Source organism: Platichthys flesus, chromosome 7 (assembly GCF_949316205.1).
Source record: "Platichthys flesus chromosome 7, fPlaFle2.1, whole genome shotgun sequence".
Lineage (NCBI taxonomy): Eukaryota > Metazoa > Chordata > Actinopteri > Pleuronectiformes > Pleuronectidae > Platichthys > Platichthys flesus.
In genome coordinates this window covers 17420324-17438775 of record NC_084951.1, presented here as the reverse complement: position 1 = coordinate 17438775, position 18452 = coordinate 17420324, and the positions used below count along the sequence as shown (strand labels likewise).

The 18452-nt window shown below is 44.2% G+C and overlaps 1 protein-coding gene across 1 annotated transcript; it reads right to left on the bottom strand.

Moving 5' to 3' along the window:
• Positions 1-3677: 3677 nt before the first annotated feature.
• atp6ap1lb (ATPase H+ transporting accessory protein 1 like b) lies at positions 3678-16930 on the bottom strand. Its single transcript, XM_062391167.1, has 7 exons — positions 16740-16930; positions 9621-9658; positions 8951-9033; positions 7497-7735; positions 6549-6599; positions 6142-6385; positions 3678-5803 (listed from the first exon to the last, which is right to left on the bottom strand). The coding sequence occupies exons 1-7, from the start codon at positions 16874-16876 to the stop codon at positions 5567-5569; spliced, it is 1029 nt and encodes a 342-aa protein (XP_062247151.1). The 5' UTR covers positions 16877-16930; the 3' UTR covers positions 3678-5566.
• Positions 16931-18452: the final 1522 nt, after the last annotated feature.

Sequence of the window (18452 nt, the reverse complement as noted above, 5' to 3'; positions counted from 1 at the left end):
CTTCAACCAAGCACACATTTTTCATGTTGAATTAACAATCGTTTCTGTCTGTGAACACAGGGGATCTTTATATAAAGTAGTGAGAGAGAGAAAAAAGATTTATTTTGGCAACTCTGAGTCTGGAATTTGAGATGAAGTAAGACCTCTTCTTTCACAAAACTACAGGATCTCTGCTAATGTTTCAGTTCTGCTCTGTTCAGCTTTTCCTCCCCTAGTGAACCATCTCCCCAAACAAACCCACAGAACATCCATGATGAGGAAGTAATTGGTGAGAAGCTGTGGCTGTGCTGGACTTACCTCCAGCACCAGGCCTCATGTCTCCATGTTCACAGTCTGAGATCCAGAGTTTGTCTTGAGACAGAGCTGCAGGTGAAGCTGCTGCAGGTGAAGCTGCTGGAGGAGCAGATGCTCTGTGACACACTCCTCTGCAGAGGGAGGCGTCATGTTTAAAGGTAGAGAGGCGGGATCATGCGATGAGTACAGAGCAGGCAGCAATCTCATTGGCTGAACAGACCCAGATGGTGGTGTGGGTGTGGATTCTTGTGGGCGTGAGTGAAGATTTCATTTTGAAAGTATAAAAAAGCTGTATTATAATCATATCGTCTAAATAAAGATATTAAACAAAATAAAGTTGCATATAATACAAGATATAATATATGAGGTCCTATAATATATCCATCAGTGTAGATCACAGGTTTTTAAAGTGGCTCCAGACAGTTTCAGATGAGACTCAGTGAATTGAAGTGAACACATGTGAAATATGGTTAAAGACACAGTTTCCTGTTCAGAGATACTGCAGTTTACGTCAATAATGTTGTTTCCACCACTTTCTCTGCGTCACAAACTAATAAATACCTCAGTGCACACCTTAGTTTGTATTTGGCGTTATGTCAAACAACAGTATGAGGCCATCTCTGCTCAACTGTGGAGTGTTTATGGGATGAAACAACACAAATCATGATCACATAGGCATCTACACACGAGATAAAGTACAGGTTATTACTTTAATGTGTCTGGGGGGGGGCTTTGTTATGGTTGAAGGAATTTTTTTAGCACAAAGTTATGTTAAAAGTATTAACAGCCAATATTTGACTCTTTCTTTGCACTTGAAACCAATTAAACAGATTTTTCATGCAAATTCAAACCAGCAGTAAACATATTAGCCTTATGAAAACAGTTGTATTATGTCCTCTCTGGTCCTGGAGGAGCTTTGTCTGGAGTAAATGGCCCCCCGAGGATGCAGTGATGTCATTCGATAAGACAATTTAGCATTTAGACAACATCGACCATCAAGCAATAAGATCATATAAGAACATTCATATGCATCTGTAAACAAAGACAATGAAATAAAGAAATACCCCACGAAAGGAAAATTTTCAATATACAACTGCAGATGACCCCAAAAATATATATCTGTTAAATTCGCAGACCAAACGTGTGTGAAGTTGTGTGTGCATTTGAGCAGGTTCCAAAAGTTGTCAAAAGATGGAGGACAAAATAAATCCTATGAAAAACAAAAGGGTATATTCACCATGCAATGCTTTGTGCCTAATAATCATGATTTACAATCCCATATTTACAAGTCACGAAATCACAATGTAACAAAAACATTAGGGGCGGCTGTGGCTGAGGGGTAGAGTGGTCGTCACTGCCAACCTGAAGGCCGGCAGTTCGATCCCCAGTCTGACCCATCTGCATACCGAAGTGTCCCTGGGCAAGATGCTGAACCCCGGATTGCCCCCCATAGAATAACAAAGTGCTGTGAATAGATGCACTGTATGAATGAATGTGTGTGTGAATGGGTGAATGTAAAAACTGTACTGTAAAGCACCTTGAGTGTTCATCAAGACTAGAAAAGCGCTATATAAATACAAAACCATTTACCATTAGATTTCAAAGCACAGAGTACATCATTAACACATAAAAATACAGAAGAATAATACAGATCTGTGCATCTGAGCTTTGAATTGTCTTCTGTCCTGTCCCATTAAACATCTCCTGACCCTTTGAAATAGCCTGTAAATCTGTCTAAATAATAAATAAAACATATATATATATATCAGTAACTGCAAAGGAAATGTTTATGCATAATGAGTACATGCTGCTTAAAGTCTATCTTGATGGGAAAGATGTGCATGTTTAATCAATTAAGGGTTTGAGTGCAGGACATTTACTAATGATGAGGTATTTCTAGTCTGATTTATTATTGTTTAACTTCAGCAAACTATCAGAGTACATTTACCCCCGTTGCTCTTCGCACATTATGTATTCTTACCTCATACAACAATTGTAGATTGCAAACAAAAAATATATTTAGCCACTAGGGGGAACTACTCCACCACTAACGTCTCATATTGCTGCTGCAGCAGGGCTTCAAAAATGGATGAGAGCATATAGTGAGATTAATTTCCCTACGGGGACAAACAAGTATATTGTCTCGTATCGTAAAAAGGGCAAGATGTGATTTTAGAGTTATAGCCAATAATGGTTTGAGGGGAATATAAAAAATGACTTGCACAGCATATTTCAATATACACGACTAATGTCTGGCATTTGTTTGTGGACTGGATACCGCAAAAGCGAATGGACAAATAACCACGAAACCTGTTGGAAGGGTGTGGTATGTGTCACAGAAGAAAGCATTATATTTTGGTGCAGATGTAGATCCTCGTGGAGGATTTACGTTAGACTGGAAGTTTGTCACAAAATTTTCATTGAGAATAATTCATGGATTATGATATTTAAATATCTGGCGTGTTTAGGGGCCTGATATTTATGAGTGTGTGTCCTAAATAAAGATCTGTATCTAGTGAATTAAATGTGGTTTCATCAAGAGGAAATTGGGCCTTCCTTGACAGAGAAATGTACTAGACTGTTGCCTTTTAGCTAATGTGTCATGAAGGCAGTTGCTGTAGGACCACTTGTTGCCACTAGATGTCCCCGTAGATCACAAGCTTGTCATTGTGATTTGCAGCTAATGGGCATATAGAAAAGGTTTTGTTTCTCATGTTAATGCCTGTTAACGTAAATTTACTTTTCATCTGTAACTATCTGACCGGTCACATGTTACATTAGTCTACTCTAAAAGTGCATTAACATCTGAAGAAAGGCTTAACATTGATCTGCTGCTCGGCTTGTATGTCCATGTTTTAATTTCACCTATTTTCCCATAGGTTGGCGTGTAACTTTTGCACACATAAGTTTTACTGAGTTGTGAATGCAACTTTCTCATTATCAATTACATTTAATTCAACTGCTGTTTGTGAGTTTTGTATTGTATCGGGTTCAATGGAGCGAGCCTAGCAAACTCCAGGGAAAGTAAAACTATTTACAGTAGAAACTAAGAGGGGTCTTGTATACAGATGAATCTTATCAGCAGAGGAAGGGAGATAACACCTGGGCTATGATGAATGTCTATGAAGAACAATGCAAAAAGGTGTCTGACAGGACTGAGGACAGGTAAACTGTGCCAGTCTGACATTTTAGGTCAGAGAGAGGTGAGAGGAGGCAGCAGATGGCACTCAGGAGCGGGACACGGAGCTGGCAGAGGACCTAGACACCGGGTTGGAAAGCTCTTGGTTAAATAGCAATTAACGGTAAGACCACATTGCATCGGGTAGTATATGGTATCCTGCACAACACATCAACACACACACAACAGCACACATGTTTTCCTCTTAATATCATTTATTGTTCAATCTACATCAGTTGGTCCTCGGACAAACCGCCACCACTCATCTCATACTTTGTAGGATACATTTATGACCAATAACACATTTCACACTGCTACAGACTGACAGAACTGCCATATCGAATGTTAAGATATCTATTTACTGTCATGCTGAGTGTTTTTATCAGTAGTAATGACTTACTGATGCTGTTACGGCTGCTAGTGTGGCTTCTGGCAAAATAATGGCATCTATGAGTTCCAGTGGGTGGACGGCGGAGGGCATTCCATGGTATCGTCCTTCTATGGTGGGAATTTGTTCTGTAATTTACAGTGGGATGAAACTCGGACCTTGCATTGTCTGGCCCAGCGTAAAACAAATAGACAGACAGTGTAATATGTTCACACTTGGTAGAAAAAAATCATACGCAATAATACTTTCACCAATCCTCATAGCACAATGTCTTACTTGTACCTATGTTTATTAGTTGTGCAATATTTGAAGATAGTAAACAGCTATGATCGTATAGAGACCTTAATGTATCTACAACTTGTTTTATCCTTTTGGTTATGAGGATTAGCATAGTCATCCTGTACCTACTAGTAGTTCATGATTACATTGTATATAAAAAAAAAGACCTCCGCAGAGTGACATTTCTGTACACGCATGTGTTTTTTGTTTTGTACATAGCTGAAATGGGTAGCTTTCATTTTTCACATTGTCTCACTGTCACTCACCATATTTTATGGCAACTCCTTTGTAGCTTCACTTTGGCAGTCAAATCCAGTGGTGTGGACGGATGGAGGATCCATGGCCTCCCTGGTTCAAGCGCTCCACTCTTAGAGAGCCAAGTCATTCCCAAGACCTGCGTTCCTGCCATGCCCTCAGACGGGCCGTCTTGTGCAGCATAGTTCCTTGTATAGTCTTTGATAGTTTGTTAGTGCTTTTCGCAGCTAACCAATTGTTGTGCTAGTTTATAGAACCCCTCCTTTGTCTGGCTGGTCTGTAAAAGGCCATTTTCACAGTTAAGTCCCAAGCGAGCAGTCGAGTTCGGGGGTGAGGTGAGAGACGCCAGAGGCTCTGAAGGGTTAGTAGTGCTGGTCCATTCACTCCAGCCAGATGCTAGACCAGTGGTTTCCAATATTTTTCCGTTCCCTTACGCACGAAAGCTTTTCAAGCTCCTTCTGCTTTGTGCCGTGTCTGATCATTTTAAACTGCAACTCATGCAAGGCTCTCTGTAATCCTTATCATTAGGAAACACTGCACTAGCCCAGATAGAACAGCAATTTATGGCATGCAGCTGATACGGCTATTTTAGCTATAAAACTGGCTGTTTGAAGTATATATTTCTTGCAGCGGTATTCAACAAAATACACTGTAATGAAAGCTGGAAGGTCGATGTGTGTGATGAAAGCTTGTAATGGGACACTTGTGAGCCATGTAATACATACACTTGATCAGGAGCATCTGGTGTTAGCTGTGTTAGCCACAGTTGCTAGCCTGTTGTGGTTTTAATGGCTGGCTGGGGGTAAAGGCCTGTATGCGTCATTGTCCTTCAGGGCCCTGGGGCTGTCCGTGACCTTTGACATTAGGATCAGGATCCATCTCTCAGGGAGAGGCTTGAACATCCAAAGGCCTTTTTTTTGAAAAATATGGATGCCAAGATGCAGGTCAATGAGGAAAGAAGAAAAAGTATCCAACCACGGTCTGCGTTTACTTAAAGTATTTAAGACTGACAAGGTTTTCATATGAACAGGCAAAGTTTTGTTTTGTCGTTTTGTTTAACAAATATTCAGTGGCGGATACTTTTTCACTCTTGTATTCACTTGCTCCTCAGCTCCTCAGCTTTTTTCTCTCCCTCTCCTCCCCTTTCTTCATCCAGCTCTTCTCATTCGTCTTCACAGGCTGTTCTTGTCTGGCAACTCGGCCTCTGGACTACGGGGAAAGTAGACTGTCGCTTTGTGTTCCTCATAGCGGTCGATGTGCTTGAGGTGTACCACCATGTGCAGGGCGTAGGCTAGGACCAGGAGCAGGATCAACGACGTCACCAGGCCCATCAGGATGGCCGGCGTCAGGAAAGTGGCACAGTCGCTGGCCGACGCAAACTTGTCCGACAGCACATTGAAGGCCTGGATCTGGAGGAGCAGAGAGGAGTCGGAAAGAGAGAGATTAGGTGGAACTAAAGAGGACAACTGGCTCTTACTGGGCTTACCAAGCACAGACACACGGGGCAGATGGGACAGATTGAGACAACCTAGCAGATGGCCGAACAGACAGCGAACAGACAGACTGACAGACCGACTCGCTAAATGCCAAAGGGGCGGAACACAAAAGTAAAATGTTGTCAAGCAAAATCAAACACATGCACACAAAGAAAAAAAAACTGAGGAGAAAGATCACGATACAGTGGTCGTGCAAACATTGCTAGTAGAGTAACACGACGGAGGACGGGCTCCTTGTGCCAAAGGTGTACCTGGAAATCAGTGAAAGTGATGTGCCAGTTGGCTGATGTGTCAGTGTGGGAGCTGGGCACTAGCAGGGTGTCATATTTGTGCAGGCTGCTGACGTGCTGGCAATGGTAGGAGGAGGTGGCCGGAGCGTAGACCTCGCTGGCGTTGAACGTGGCCTCCTGGGTCCAGTTGTAGTGGATGTGAACGCTGTCCAGTGTGAACCAGTTTTGACCGGCGGCCTCGTAAAACGTGTTGGACATCTGAAGTCTGTCAGAGGAGACAAATCAGTTGCACACAAAGCCTCACACTTGTAAACCTGTACATGTTACATTCTGTATATTTTACATCCAATGGACTATTCAATGCGATAAATAAGGTTATAGGTAGATACACATTTTTTGAAATTGTTGGTAGTACACGTGCATTTTACCTGATTACTAGACCTCGTAAATCCTCCACGTCACCGAACCTCAATGAAAGCCTGTTGCAGGAGAGAAGCACAAATATGAAACGGAGAAGATTAAACACAATAAATCAAGGGAGTTCTCAGCTGAGGACATCAAACCATTACTCTCTTGTAGACACAGTGCTTAGCATTTCCCTAGATCACTTCATTTCTATTTGTGTGTGTAATAGTAAAAATAAGGGCTGGGCGATATGGCCAAACATTGTATCACAATATTATTTATGTGTATGCTTACACACTTAAACTCTTCTTTTATGGGCAGAGAATAACAAACACCTAATCAACAGAAAAACATTTAGTAAATCTGAGGTAAATCATTTGTGTGTTGTACCTCGTTACTGTCCTTACACAATGCATATACATCATATTAAGATTAAGATTAAGATGCATTTTTTGTCCCAAACACATGCACAGACATGCAAAGGCACACTCATGCAGGTAGGGAAATTTAACCTCTGCTTTTGACCCATCTGGTGCAGGACACACAGAGCAGTGAGCGACCATGTACGGCGCTCGGGGAGCAGATATTGGGGGAGTAAGGTGCCTTGCTCAGGGGCACTAGACAGGGTAGGGAAAATCTTGGATTTCTGGACAGATCAATCCAGGTTCGTCTTTTGTTGTTTCTCCGTGGAGTCGAACTAGAAACCTTCTCTGCCCATAGTCCAAGTTTCTGCCACTAGACCACCGCCTCTCCCTAATATTGATATATATTAAACATTTGTCATGATGCTATTGATAAAATTAGGTATTGTGTTATTACCCAGCTCTAGTACAAATATATCAAACCTAAGCTAATGACTTGGATTTATATGTACATAAGTGAGCTTTTTAAATATTTTTCACCGTATGTGCCATTCCTGTCTTGTTATATATGAGCATGACCCCATTTGTGTACATCTTGGTTTGACTCACGTGGCTTTCTCCTTGGTGCAGATGGAACCTTTAGTGTCCACCGGTGCATTGGTGTTGAAGACCCTCTCGGTCAGATCGATGAAGGTATGGTTTCTGTAGCGGATTGCCAGGCGCTTTGCCTTGAAGAGAATGCAGGTCTTCCCATTGTAAGACACACTCAGAGGGCCGTACGGTCCCATCAGAGACTGGAGCAGCTTCCTCTTACTGGTAGACATCCCGTTCTGGTGCCAGTTAAATGGCTGCAAACATACAAAGAGAGGAATTAGGTACAGGGGAAATGAAGAAACTGCAGTAATATGGTGAGCAAGTTGTGGGTGGTAGGAGTTTTCCATTCTTTGTCTGCCCTCTAGTGGATGACCAGATTCTTTTTTTTTCAGACAAGTTGAAGAGGGATGCTTCAAAGGATGTGGCCCAGAAACGTGTTTGCAAAGATTTTCTCATCCTTGTCCTCATCTAGGATCACGGAGAGCAAAAAGCAGAGCTCTTAATTGGCTGTCGGATAAAAAAAGGTTGACTTCAAATGTCCAGGATGTGTTGAGAGATTCAATCAGCGTGAACACAGGACACAGCCATAAATACACATAGAGACATACATTTGAGTTATCCTGCTCCACTGAGTACAGCATGCAGTTATTTCAGTAAGATCGTTCTTATACAACATGCATCAGAGCAATCTGTGTACATCCCTATCTTGCAGCCTGTGACGTACGTCTTCTGCACAACTGATCCAAAACATCTTGCACCATTTTAAGCACCTGGTCGTCAGAATCATGTCCAGTTCAATGCTCCAACCATCACTGAGCCTCACAACGAGATGGAGCATGGTTCTCTTCTCCATAGAAAACAGATGCTTTCCCAATGTACATATAGCCGACTGCATCTGTGCCGTGCAGACACAAACTGCCTCCTCTTGCTTTTTAATCTCTTCTCTCGGAGGCCACGTCTCATTGGAGGGCATTTGGGCTAATCCAGCAATATTTGACAAGACGTGTAAAGTAGCAGTCATGTAGGCTATGACTTGATTCATATTTTTATTTGTTTCTTTAAAGATTATTGATTGGAAATGTGAGGTATCTGCGAGGAAAATTTTCGTAAAAAAATTGTTAAAAGCGGCAATACTGAAAGCAGTGGTTCAGGAGAGGTTTCTGCATGGAATCAGTTAATCCATATGGCACATGTAACCCTGCCTGGATGCTCCAGCTGATGCAGCATATGGCTTCACAGAATTTTCAGTCAGAGTGGTCCTGTACGCGTGGGTGGCGAGGATGTTTTACCGCTGGTGAATGTGAAACCAACAATATTCCCACATTCAAGGTCAAGCAGTGTGGATGGGTGAGTGTGCTCGCTTTTGTTTGCCGGCACCCCAGTGTGTGTGCGGGCGTGTGTGTGTGTGTGTGTGTGTGCATGTGAGTGGATGTGTGTGGGTGTCGATAGAAGAGGTAGCAAGTGTGTACCTGCAGTATCCTCCTGAGCGGGTTTTCATCTTCCGGCGACAGAACAAACTCTTCACTTTCTAAGCCGTAACCTCCATCTTGGCCTGGAAACACGCACACAAACACGGAAGATTATATCAGTACACATATTAAGCGCATTACAACCTAATCATGAAAGTTGAGCAGATTTCTCACTGCAGACACACAAACAGGAGCACAAAGAGATTGTGTGTACACCTCGGTGCTCGGGCTCCTATCTATTTCCAGTTGTTTTGCGTCATCGCAGTGACTCATCAGCAGTTTATGTCACAGCTACGGTACTATTGTTCAGTGTTTACAAATACTGTTCATCCTGTTCCAGAAACATATGATTTTCCACCATATAATCTAAAGGAATGCCTCAGCCGCTATTTTCTCTCTCCCTATTTCGTCAAAGGGCCTAAACATAGCCACGCATCGGAATTGCCACTTAGGTACATCACATACACACACACACACATGCAAACACACACACACACACATGCCACACACTTCAGGATAGTCTTGTTTTACAATGTGGCAAAGATGTCTCCAGCGTTCAGGATGAAATGCGTTTGTCAGGACTATCTATCTATCCAACACGTCAGCATCAAAATAACCGTGGCAGGTTTGATTGAATCAGGCCTTGTGTCACACTGGATTTGTTACTTACTTGATGTGACTCTTGTTGCTTGTTTGGGATTCTCTTTGCTGCGGAGAAAGAGAGAAGACACAATGAGGTCTAGTGATTGCGAGATGCGGGGAAGTGTCAAGGGTTTTTCTCTCTTTTTTTCTTTTCTTTTTTCAGATAATACTCCGTAATGTGCACAGGATGCTTATTTAGCATTTTCCCCCTTGGACAAGAATGTTAATTGTCTGGTGATGCAGATGCAGCAAACACAAACTGAAACAAAATTGCTTTACATGTAAGTCTACGTCCTCTTGCACATTTTATGCAACATTTTACTGTAGGTGTATACATGCTTCTAAACAAGTGTATATCACATAATGCATACTGTATGGGGGGGAGGAAAAGCTAACTCCTTTACTGGAAATGGGGGAAGTAGTCAATAGTCTTAGGGATTTAAACCTTTGTATATGCACCAGTTTTGGAATAAAAGAGGTAAAATGCAGTGTCCTCCATGTCCTGCAATAATTCTATTCTCAGGAATGTTTGTTTGTCTTTGTACGTTGACCATGTGATACGCTGGCTCTCTGTCCAGGGTGTACCCCACCTCCTGTCCAATGCCAGCTCCCCCCCCCCAAAGGATATTCAATATATGGTTGGATGGATGGATTTACATAATAAACTGGCGACTAGCTGTTGACACAATGGCCCCAAAACTATCACATCTTTTCCAGCTTTTGTATTAATTAATATGTATGAGAGTGGCCACAATAATCTCAGCATGAATACAAATGTTTTAATTTGGATGCACCCAGGTGGCCTCGGGGCTGCGATGCTAACCATGAACTTTAGTTGCGTGCCGTTCCCTGTCGCTCCCTCTCGCTTCTCTCATTTCCAGATTATTCGCCCACTGAATTTCATGAGCAGTTCACACAGTCATTGGGTCTGTGCGTTGTCTCCGTCGCGGTGTGCTGCTTTTACCAAATGACCGATCTTTGATGTGGGACTGACCTACATTGTACACGGGAGACAGAGGACGAACAGTTTCCTTTTCCCTGACATGTACGTCCTCCTCCCAGTCTAACTAAACCCTGCGAAGCCTCGGACTTCTCCGAGCTAATCCTGATCCTTTTAACTGTCTAATCAAAGACGTAATGCTGCAGCAATGGGCTTACTGAGCTGCGCTGACATGGTCAGTTTTCCTTGTTGTGATGGTCCAGCCATTGCTGCGACTGTGTCCTCTGTCCAAGCCTGTCCTCAGTGATCATCTGGGCTGATTTGTTAATCTCCACACAATAGCCAGTTATAATGGGCTTGTCGAAGGTAAACCTCCTAAGATCTGTGGGAGAGCACATGACAAATATTGCCTGCCGTTTGGTGTCCCGTCAGGAGGCTTCCCTTCGGTCTGTTTACGGACCGAAGGGACTGTTTATTGCTCTGAGATACTTCAAATAATTTTATGAACTGCAGCACAACAAAAGCAACGTCTGTGAGGAATGTCTTTTCTTTTTCCTCCAGTCGAATAGTAATGCTATTAAAGGAAAGCCCCTTTCAGAAGAGAAAGATACACTGAAGATGCTTTCATGAATATTTATACTACATTTAAAACCAGTCAATGACTACCGCTGTCAGGGATGGCTCACCCTTTGTTTCTCTCAGATCGTAACCCAGACAGTGGAAGCCAAGGCATGCCCCACATACCGCTAAGCTAATTGACCAATCGATGACAACTGTGACCTTCGTTCTGTCAAAGAAGGGGTTGGGAAACGATGAGTCAGGGCTTATTCCTCCATGTGCCATGCATAATATCTCGGCTACATTTAAAAAAGGGTCAGAGATAGTTGAGATTATTGAGCTAACAGCTAGCAACAGAAAAATATGTATCAGGTCCGGTTTCTGTTCGCCCTGGAAGTTATGGTTGCAGTGCATTGGCAGACATATTAATGCTAGCAGCCTGGAGCTATTATCTGCCTATCTGGTCCAGTTTGTACCTGGTCAATATTGTATAGTTTACTGTCAGATGGATTAGGATTAGTGGTAAATGCAGGCCAGGTCCTCCGCCACCCGAATATGGTAACTCATAGTCCCTGAACAAGATGAAGAGATTAGGCATTATGTCAGAGCCTGGGGCATTCTGGACAGCTAAAGGGCTAATACATATATTTGAACTGAACTCTGAAATCGTGACTTAGAGAACTATTTGAACCTTGACCATGGCCATATTATGGTAATTGAGTTGAGTTCCACTGACCAAAGGTTATTTAGTTTCCTGGTAAAATTTAGTTCTCTATTTTTGGCAGTCTTCTTGGACCTATATTTCATACATACAGGATGAAGCTCTGCCACAATACAAGCTCATGGTATCGCACGTTTTGCTGATTAAGACTGTGTAGAGGCTCTGATCATATACCTGTAGAGGGATCAGGTGTCTTTGCAAATTAAATTAATTTGAAACAAGCTTCAACTTTGGTTTATCAAATGGTGACGGCTGCACGAAGATGTCTGTTAACGCAAGTAAATGATTGTCAGGAAGACACTAAGCTGTCGCTCCCTATTCACAAGCTCTTCAAACCTACATTCCAGTGTGTGTGTGTGTGTGTGTGTGTGTGTGTTCGCCACCTTCAACGTCAGCATCGTGATTGGCTAAATTAGCAGCTCTCTGGGTGTGCGTGTGTGTGTATTTGTGTGAGAGCACGTACTGGTAGGCATGTGTGCATTCGTATTCGTGGCTATGAACTTAGGAATGAAACATGAGAGTTTATGCGGATGGTGAATCTAAATATTTACATCTGCCCAGATGAATGCTGGGTAAGCATGTTTGTCCAGGAAAGGCCTGCCAAATGCATTATTCCTTTGGCAGCCAACCGGTGACTGAAACCTGAGTCGTGCAGTAGATACTTGGACTCTGACCACTTATCACTCTCCTTTAGCATAAGGTTAAATATCCCTCTTATGTCTGATTAACCTATATATGCACTGCACAGCCAGTCTGGGATTGTTGTAAACAAGCTGCAAACGCACACACACACACACACACACACACACACACACACACGCACACTCTCCAACACAAGTGATGAAGCACTCCTTCCTCCGCACCTACACCCAGGCCTCAGCTGGCAGAGAGTGACCAGAGGAGTATGTGCGAGTGTGTGTGAGTGCTAACTAAAGCCGTTTGTTCCTGTGCCAGTTCCGCGAGGTCAGCAACCCAGGACTGCTGCGGCCCCGTCATTGGCTCAGCCTGTCACACGGTGCCTGGGTGCTGAACAGGCCCTTTATATAATCAAAGCCATGCCAGAGCCACTCCTTGACTCACCTCGCTCCCCCCGCATCTCCTCAAAACATGGGCACAAACAGGCAACTGCAATAAACCTATGTTTATGTGCAGAACGATCGGTGCGAGACTGACCGAGATACACCGGGCCGATCGAACGCTTGCGGCTATATTTAGTAAAGTAAATGGCTTTTAAATATTAACCAGAATGAAATCGTCTTAGATTCTGATTGCCTCTCGATCGATGCATCTCCAATGATTATTTTCCGGTGGCCACCCTCGCTGGCGCCCACAGACGGATGGATGCGTATCACCCCTCGTCTGTGCCTGTGCTGCGTGCTGCTGAGCAGAGGGAAGGTGTGGTGCCTGCTCCACAAACTTGTAAACAAGTCCGTTTGGCCTCTGTTGCCATAGAGCGCTGAGCCTCTGCACTCGGCCTCTCTGTGAACCACGATCGCTCCATCAAAGCCTCTGTATCCAAAGCAGTTGGTGGTGTTGAGTGCAGTGGTTACCTATTTCCTGTGGGGCTCATTTAACTCGGTGAAAATTCCAAATTCCATATATAAATTTCACGAACACGAAGGATAACATGTGTCTGAACGTGAACGAGGGGTGATTGGGGTTTGATTTTTCAACCTAACCACTGTCGTTGTGCAAATCAATAGTAGATCAGACTAGGTGATGTGCTCTTCTACTCATATTTCCTTGTATTATGCCTGCATGAAATTTGAAACCAGACTACAGTAGTATTTCATAATGTACAAGGGGAACTACTTATGCAAAGTCATGTTAATGTCAAAGATATTCATATTGAGGTGTTAAATGTTTTTACATTTAATTAATTAAAAAGTGCTCAGTGAGTTAGTAAATAATTGTGTCCCTAACGAGGCAGGAAAACACAACTTAATCCTACACTGTGCAGGTGCAGGCCTATAAATAGATTTCTTCACACAGATTAAGCTTCGGGAGTTAACTAATGTGGGGCCGTGGCTCAGGTGGTTCAGCAGCTATTGTCCAGGTTCGATCCCCAGCTACCCAAAACCCAGGTTGCTGCCAGCATAAGGTGATAGATATGCAGATGGAGATCTACTGTGTCAACAACCTCAGACCAGCAGCCGGAGGACGACAAGAGCAACAACAGTGAGCTTTAGATTTACTGAGACTTTTGTGTGTCAGTGCTTAGAGCCGTGCTGTCATTTCAGTGTCGCTTTGATTGCAGCTTCAACTTTGACCTCAGGTCAAGTGCTGCAGTGACTTCCTACACTTTGGAGATCAAATGCTTCAATGCTGGTTTTTTAAGCCCAACATCATGGCTGCTTTCAAAAAAGAAATTTGACATATATTTGTAACAATTAACATTTCATTTTGACCAGATCAATCCTCAGTCTCTTTGGTTTCCAAATCCTTCTGTGCAAAATAAACAGCGTACACACTTTCATGAAGCCAAATAATGTGTGAATCAGCTGTTGGTCTTTTTTCTGATTCACTGAAAGGGAATCATTGAGCGACCCCCCCCCCCCCCCCCCCACTGGAAATCCAATGCTTTGACCTCTAATCTGTGGCTACATTTGGGTCACTTTGTCAGTGTTTAACAGTTTTACGATACATGTCAGTGCATGTTGACTCCACTCACACAACTACACACACAAAATACTTCATAAGCTGATAGAGCAGCTGATCAACAAACGCATGAGTTCACCTTTATATTTCCTGTGCTTCTCTGCTGGCTGTATATGTGTCAGTGACCATTTTTCATTGGACAGTGTGAATGATGGGATGTCATTTGAGCGTGTCGCACCAGGCTCAAGAAATTAGGTCATATCTAATTGAGTTTTGTTCATAGTCTAGCCATGACAACTTCACATTTTCCATTAGCAATTCAGTGTTTTATTTTACTTCATGTACAAATATAACATATAATGGTATATTTACTATCTTATAAAATGTTGCACTTTACTCATTTTCTCTTTGTTAGAGACATGGTTTTAAATTTCAAAATATACCATCAAGTTCATGCTCCTCCTTACAATATATCTATAAACTAAACAGCTGCAGATCACGTGTGATCTTTGCATTGTATTGTATTGAATTCATATATTTAAATTGTACCATAGAAAGTATTATGTAAAACTTGTATACTTGGCAAGTCTTAGATGAGGCTTTGAGCTGCAATTAGTTTTACTCAGGCAGAACTCTACAGGCAACTATTTAAAACATGTATTGTGAACTTAATTTAAAAGAAAGTATATGGATCATGATACATGCAAAAGGAAATAAAAGATAAATATTACAATGCAGGAGGTCCCTTCTAGCCAGTGTGTTTAAACAAGTTGTAAACCTCGGAGCTGGTCACAGTTCCACATTCACCACTGACAATGTTGCTCGCTGAACATTTTGTCTTCATCATCCTCCTGCTCAGCAGAGGAGGCGTCTGGCCTCACTGTACCTTTCCCTCTGCATTTCCTACAACCATACACCGCACAAGGCCTCTGAAGTGAGAGCCATGTAAGGCTGCTCTTATATAACGGTATCTTGGAGTGTGCCAGAGCTGAGAACAGAGCTGTGACGGGGGACTGGAGGTGTTACGTAGCAGAGTTACGCACAAACTTTGATCCAGGGAATATACGGGCTCCGAACCCCCAGGAGAAATGAATGTCTCTGCTCTCTGCCGGAGCCACTGCGGGGAGAAGTTGAGACTGGGATCTGCCAGGGTTTCACGAGCACGGGATGGAGCCGGACTGGGAGTAGGCCCATGAGACTCTCTGCATATTGAATTCTAAATCCAAGTTATTCGAATTTCGAACATGTGCACAGATTAGATTGTGCACTAAATAAAAGGCATGACAGTGATAATCTGTCATCCTCGAACGATTCAAGTGTTATCACTGTGCTGGAGGAGCAACAATAAAGAGAGTGGATCATTCGAACAATGGCTAAAGAGCGTTGTGTCGCAAAATGCAGCATATCATGGCTTTGATGAGCACTTTGCGCTATAGAGGAGCCATCACGCATGACATAGTTTCAAGAGCCTTACATGGCTCCGGCACAACACTATAGGTCTGTGCCTGGATGTGTCGGCTGTGTGAGCAGACATGGAGCTAGCATAGGCCCTGGCTGCCGGCTCAGTCCCTGTGACACTGTTGTGAGTGCCCCCAGGTTTGAGCCCTGAATATTTTATCCAGATTTGACCTGCAGGACTGAATGTGTATTATGCAGACATGGTCAGCTAGATCCCCCCCCCCCCCCCCCCTCTGTATTCCTCACTCCTCTCCTCTCTCTCTCTCTCCTTCTCGCTCCCTCAATGACTGCATCAGTAAACAGACCCCAGCAGACCATCCCTGATGCATCCTCTACTCTCCTCCACGTCCCAACCTTGTTTACCTCCCCTCCTCTCCTGCACCTCTCCTGCAGGCCCGCTGCCCGCTGCCAGACCAGCACTACACTGTTCAGAGACAACAGCCCCGTGATCGATGAGCAGCGTCTGATGCAGTCCCCAAGACTGAGACAAACAAAGCCTGCCTCTGACCCACTGGGGGGGGGGGGGCACACCTGCCTGCGTCCACGGCTTGTGACACAACCCCAAGGTGAGATGGGGAGAAGTGGAATGGAAGGGAGGTAAGGGGGGGCTGTGGAGACAGAAATACCCCCCCCCCCCACAACCCACCCACCCACCCACCCACCTCCTCCTCCACAAGAGAGCACATCAGCATCCCAGCATCCCTTCATGCATCTCCCTGTACCCCTCCCCTCCCCCTCCTCCTCCTAAGCCCCCCAACCCCCCTGGTCACAGCCCGTAGAGAGAGAAAGACAAAGAGAGAGAGCAAGAGAGAGAGAGAGAGAGAGAGAGAGAGAGAGAGAGAGAGAGAGAGAGAGAGAGAGGATGGATTTACCTCCTCTCCAGGATTTCAGGCACTTCTTCATAGATGAGTCCCGGCTGCAGCTCCTCGTCCTCGGAGAAGGAGAGGCCGGGCCGGCTGAGAGCGGACAGCAAGGCGAGGGAGCAGAGGAGGAGCGCGTGTGCAGCCATGGAGACAGTGAGAGGAGACTGCCGCTGGTCGAGCTCCGCTTCATAATCTGCTCCTCCGGCAGTGGCTGTAGCCCAGCTCCTCTGACTGGCAGCGGCGGCGGCCAATCGGCAGCGCGCACAGCCAGCCAGCGTGCGTCACAGCCCCCCCTTCTCCTCAATGCACCTTCCCTCCTCTCATCCTCTCCCTCCCACCCCTACTCTCTTCTTTGTCATCCTCCCTCTGCCTCTCTCACTCCGCTCAACCTCCTCACACCCACCCGTGTGCTCTCTCTCTCTCTCTCTCTCTCTCTCTCTCCATCTCCTCTTGCTCCATGTCGAGCACACAGACCCGCAGGCGAGTCCCAAGTATAGACAGCGGCTCATTCTAACACACAGCACATCTCCTCAGACTCATGCTGCACCTACAAATCCCAAAATTACACACGCATCCTCACACGTCTCTACACACACATATGCCCATGCACACAAACATGCTGTCACAGGAGCAGGCTCACACACGCACACTCACTTGCACTTCTATCTCAGTGAGGACAATCATTGGCGTAATGCATTTGCAAGCACCTTACCCTAAACATAACCACTACAACTAAATGCCTAAATATAACCTAAACCTAATTCTAACTCCTATCCCTAAAAGCAAATCTTAACCCTCAAACAAGCCTTTGAAAAAGTGTGGACGGGCCAAAATGTCTTCACTTTCCAAATATGTCCTCATTCCGAAAGGTCTATGCTCAAATTGCTCACATACACAAATATAAGTACAAGTATACACACACATAGAAAGGGAGAGCAAGAGAGAGAGAGAGAGAGAGAGAGAGAGAGAGAGAAATACACACCTCTGTGGAAAATCACCTGGATGTCAAGGTCAGATTGTGTAGGAGGGCAGGGGGATGGTGACATGACTAGGTGGCCAGAGAGAGAGAGAGAGAGAGAGAAAAAAAAACAGAGCCATGACTGTGTGACCTAGATCTCCAGTGCGCTGCCACAATAGCAGAATTAATTCACTTGATCTATGGGTTGTTGTGCACTGAGAGGCCCCGCAGCTGAGCAAATTGTCCACTGAGGCTGCAAATATGGATGACGGGAGCAGCTGAGCAGCTGTGGGATGAGAGGGGAACGAGGGTCCAACCCCCGACGACCCTGATGGCTGATCCCGTTTCCTCCTCATTATTTCGGCCCCACGTACGCGTGAGACGCCCCGGGACCATGAGACATCCTCTCATATCGTTATTTCCATATGCCATAATGTGATGGAATGTTTGAAGACCAACATTATAAGTGGTTATATAACCAAATATTGTGACCTACTATCACGGTTGATTTTCACATTGATGTGTGGAAATGATTCACACTGAAAGAGGGACTCCATTATTTTCTTCCCTGTTAATTTACTTTAAGGAAACAGGCAGCACTTTCCGGCCTCCATCATTATTGGAGTCTCACCTCGACACTGACTTCACATGTGACAGAATGTTTTAAATACAGATACACTTTATAGGTCCCACACACATGCACAACACACGACATGCAAGGGGGGGAATTTGTTTTCTGCTATGACCCATCTGGTGAACACACA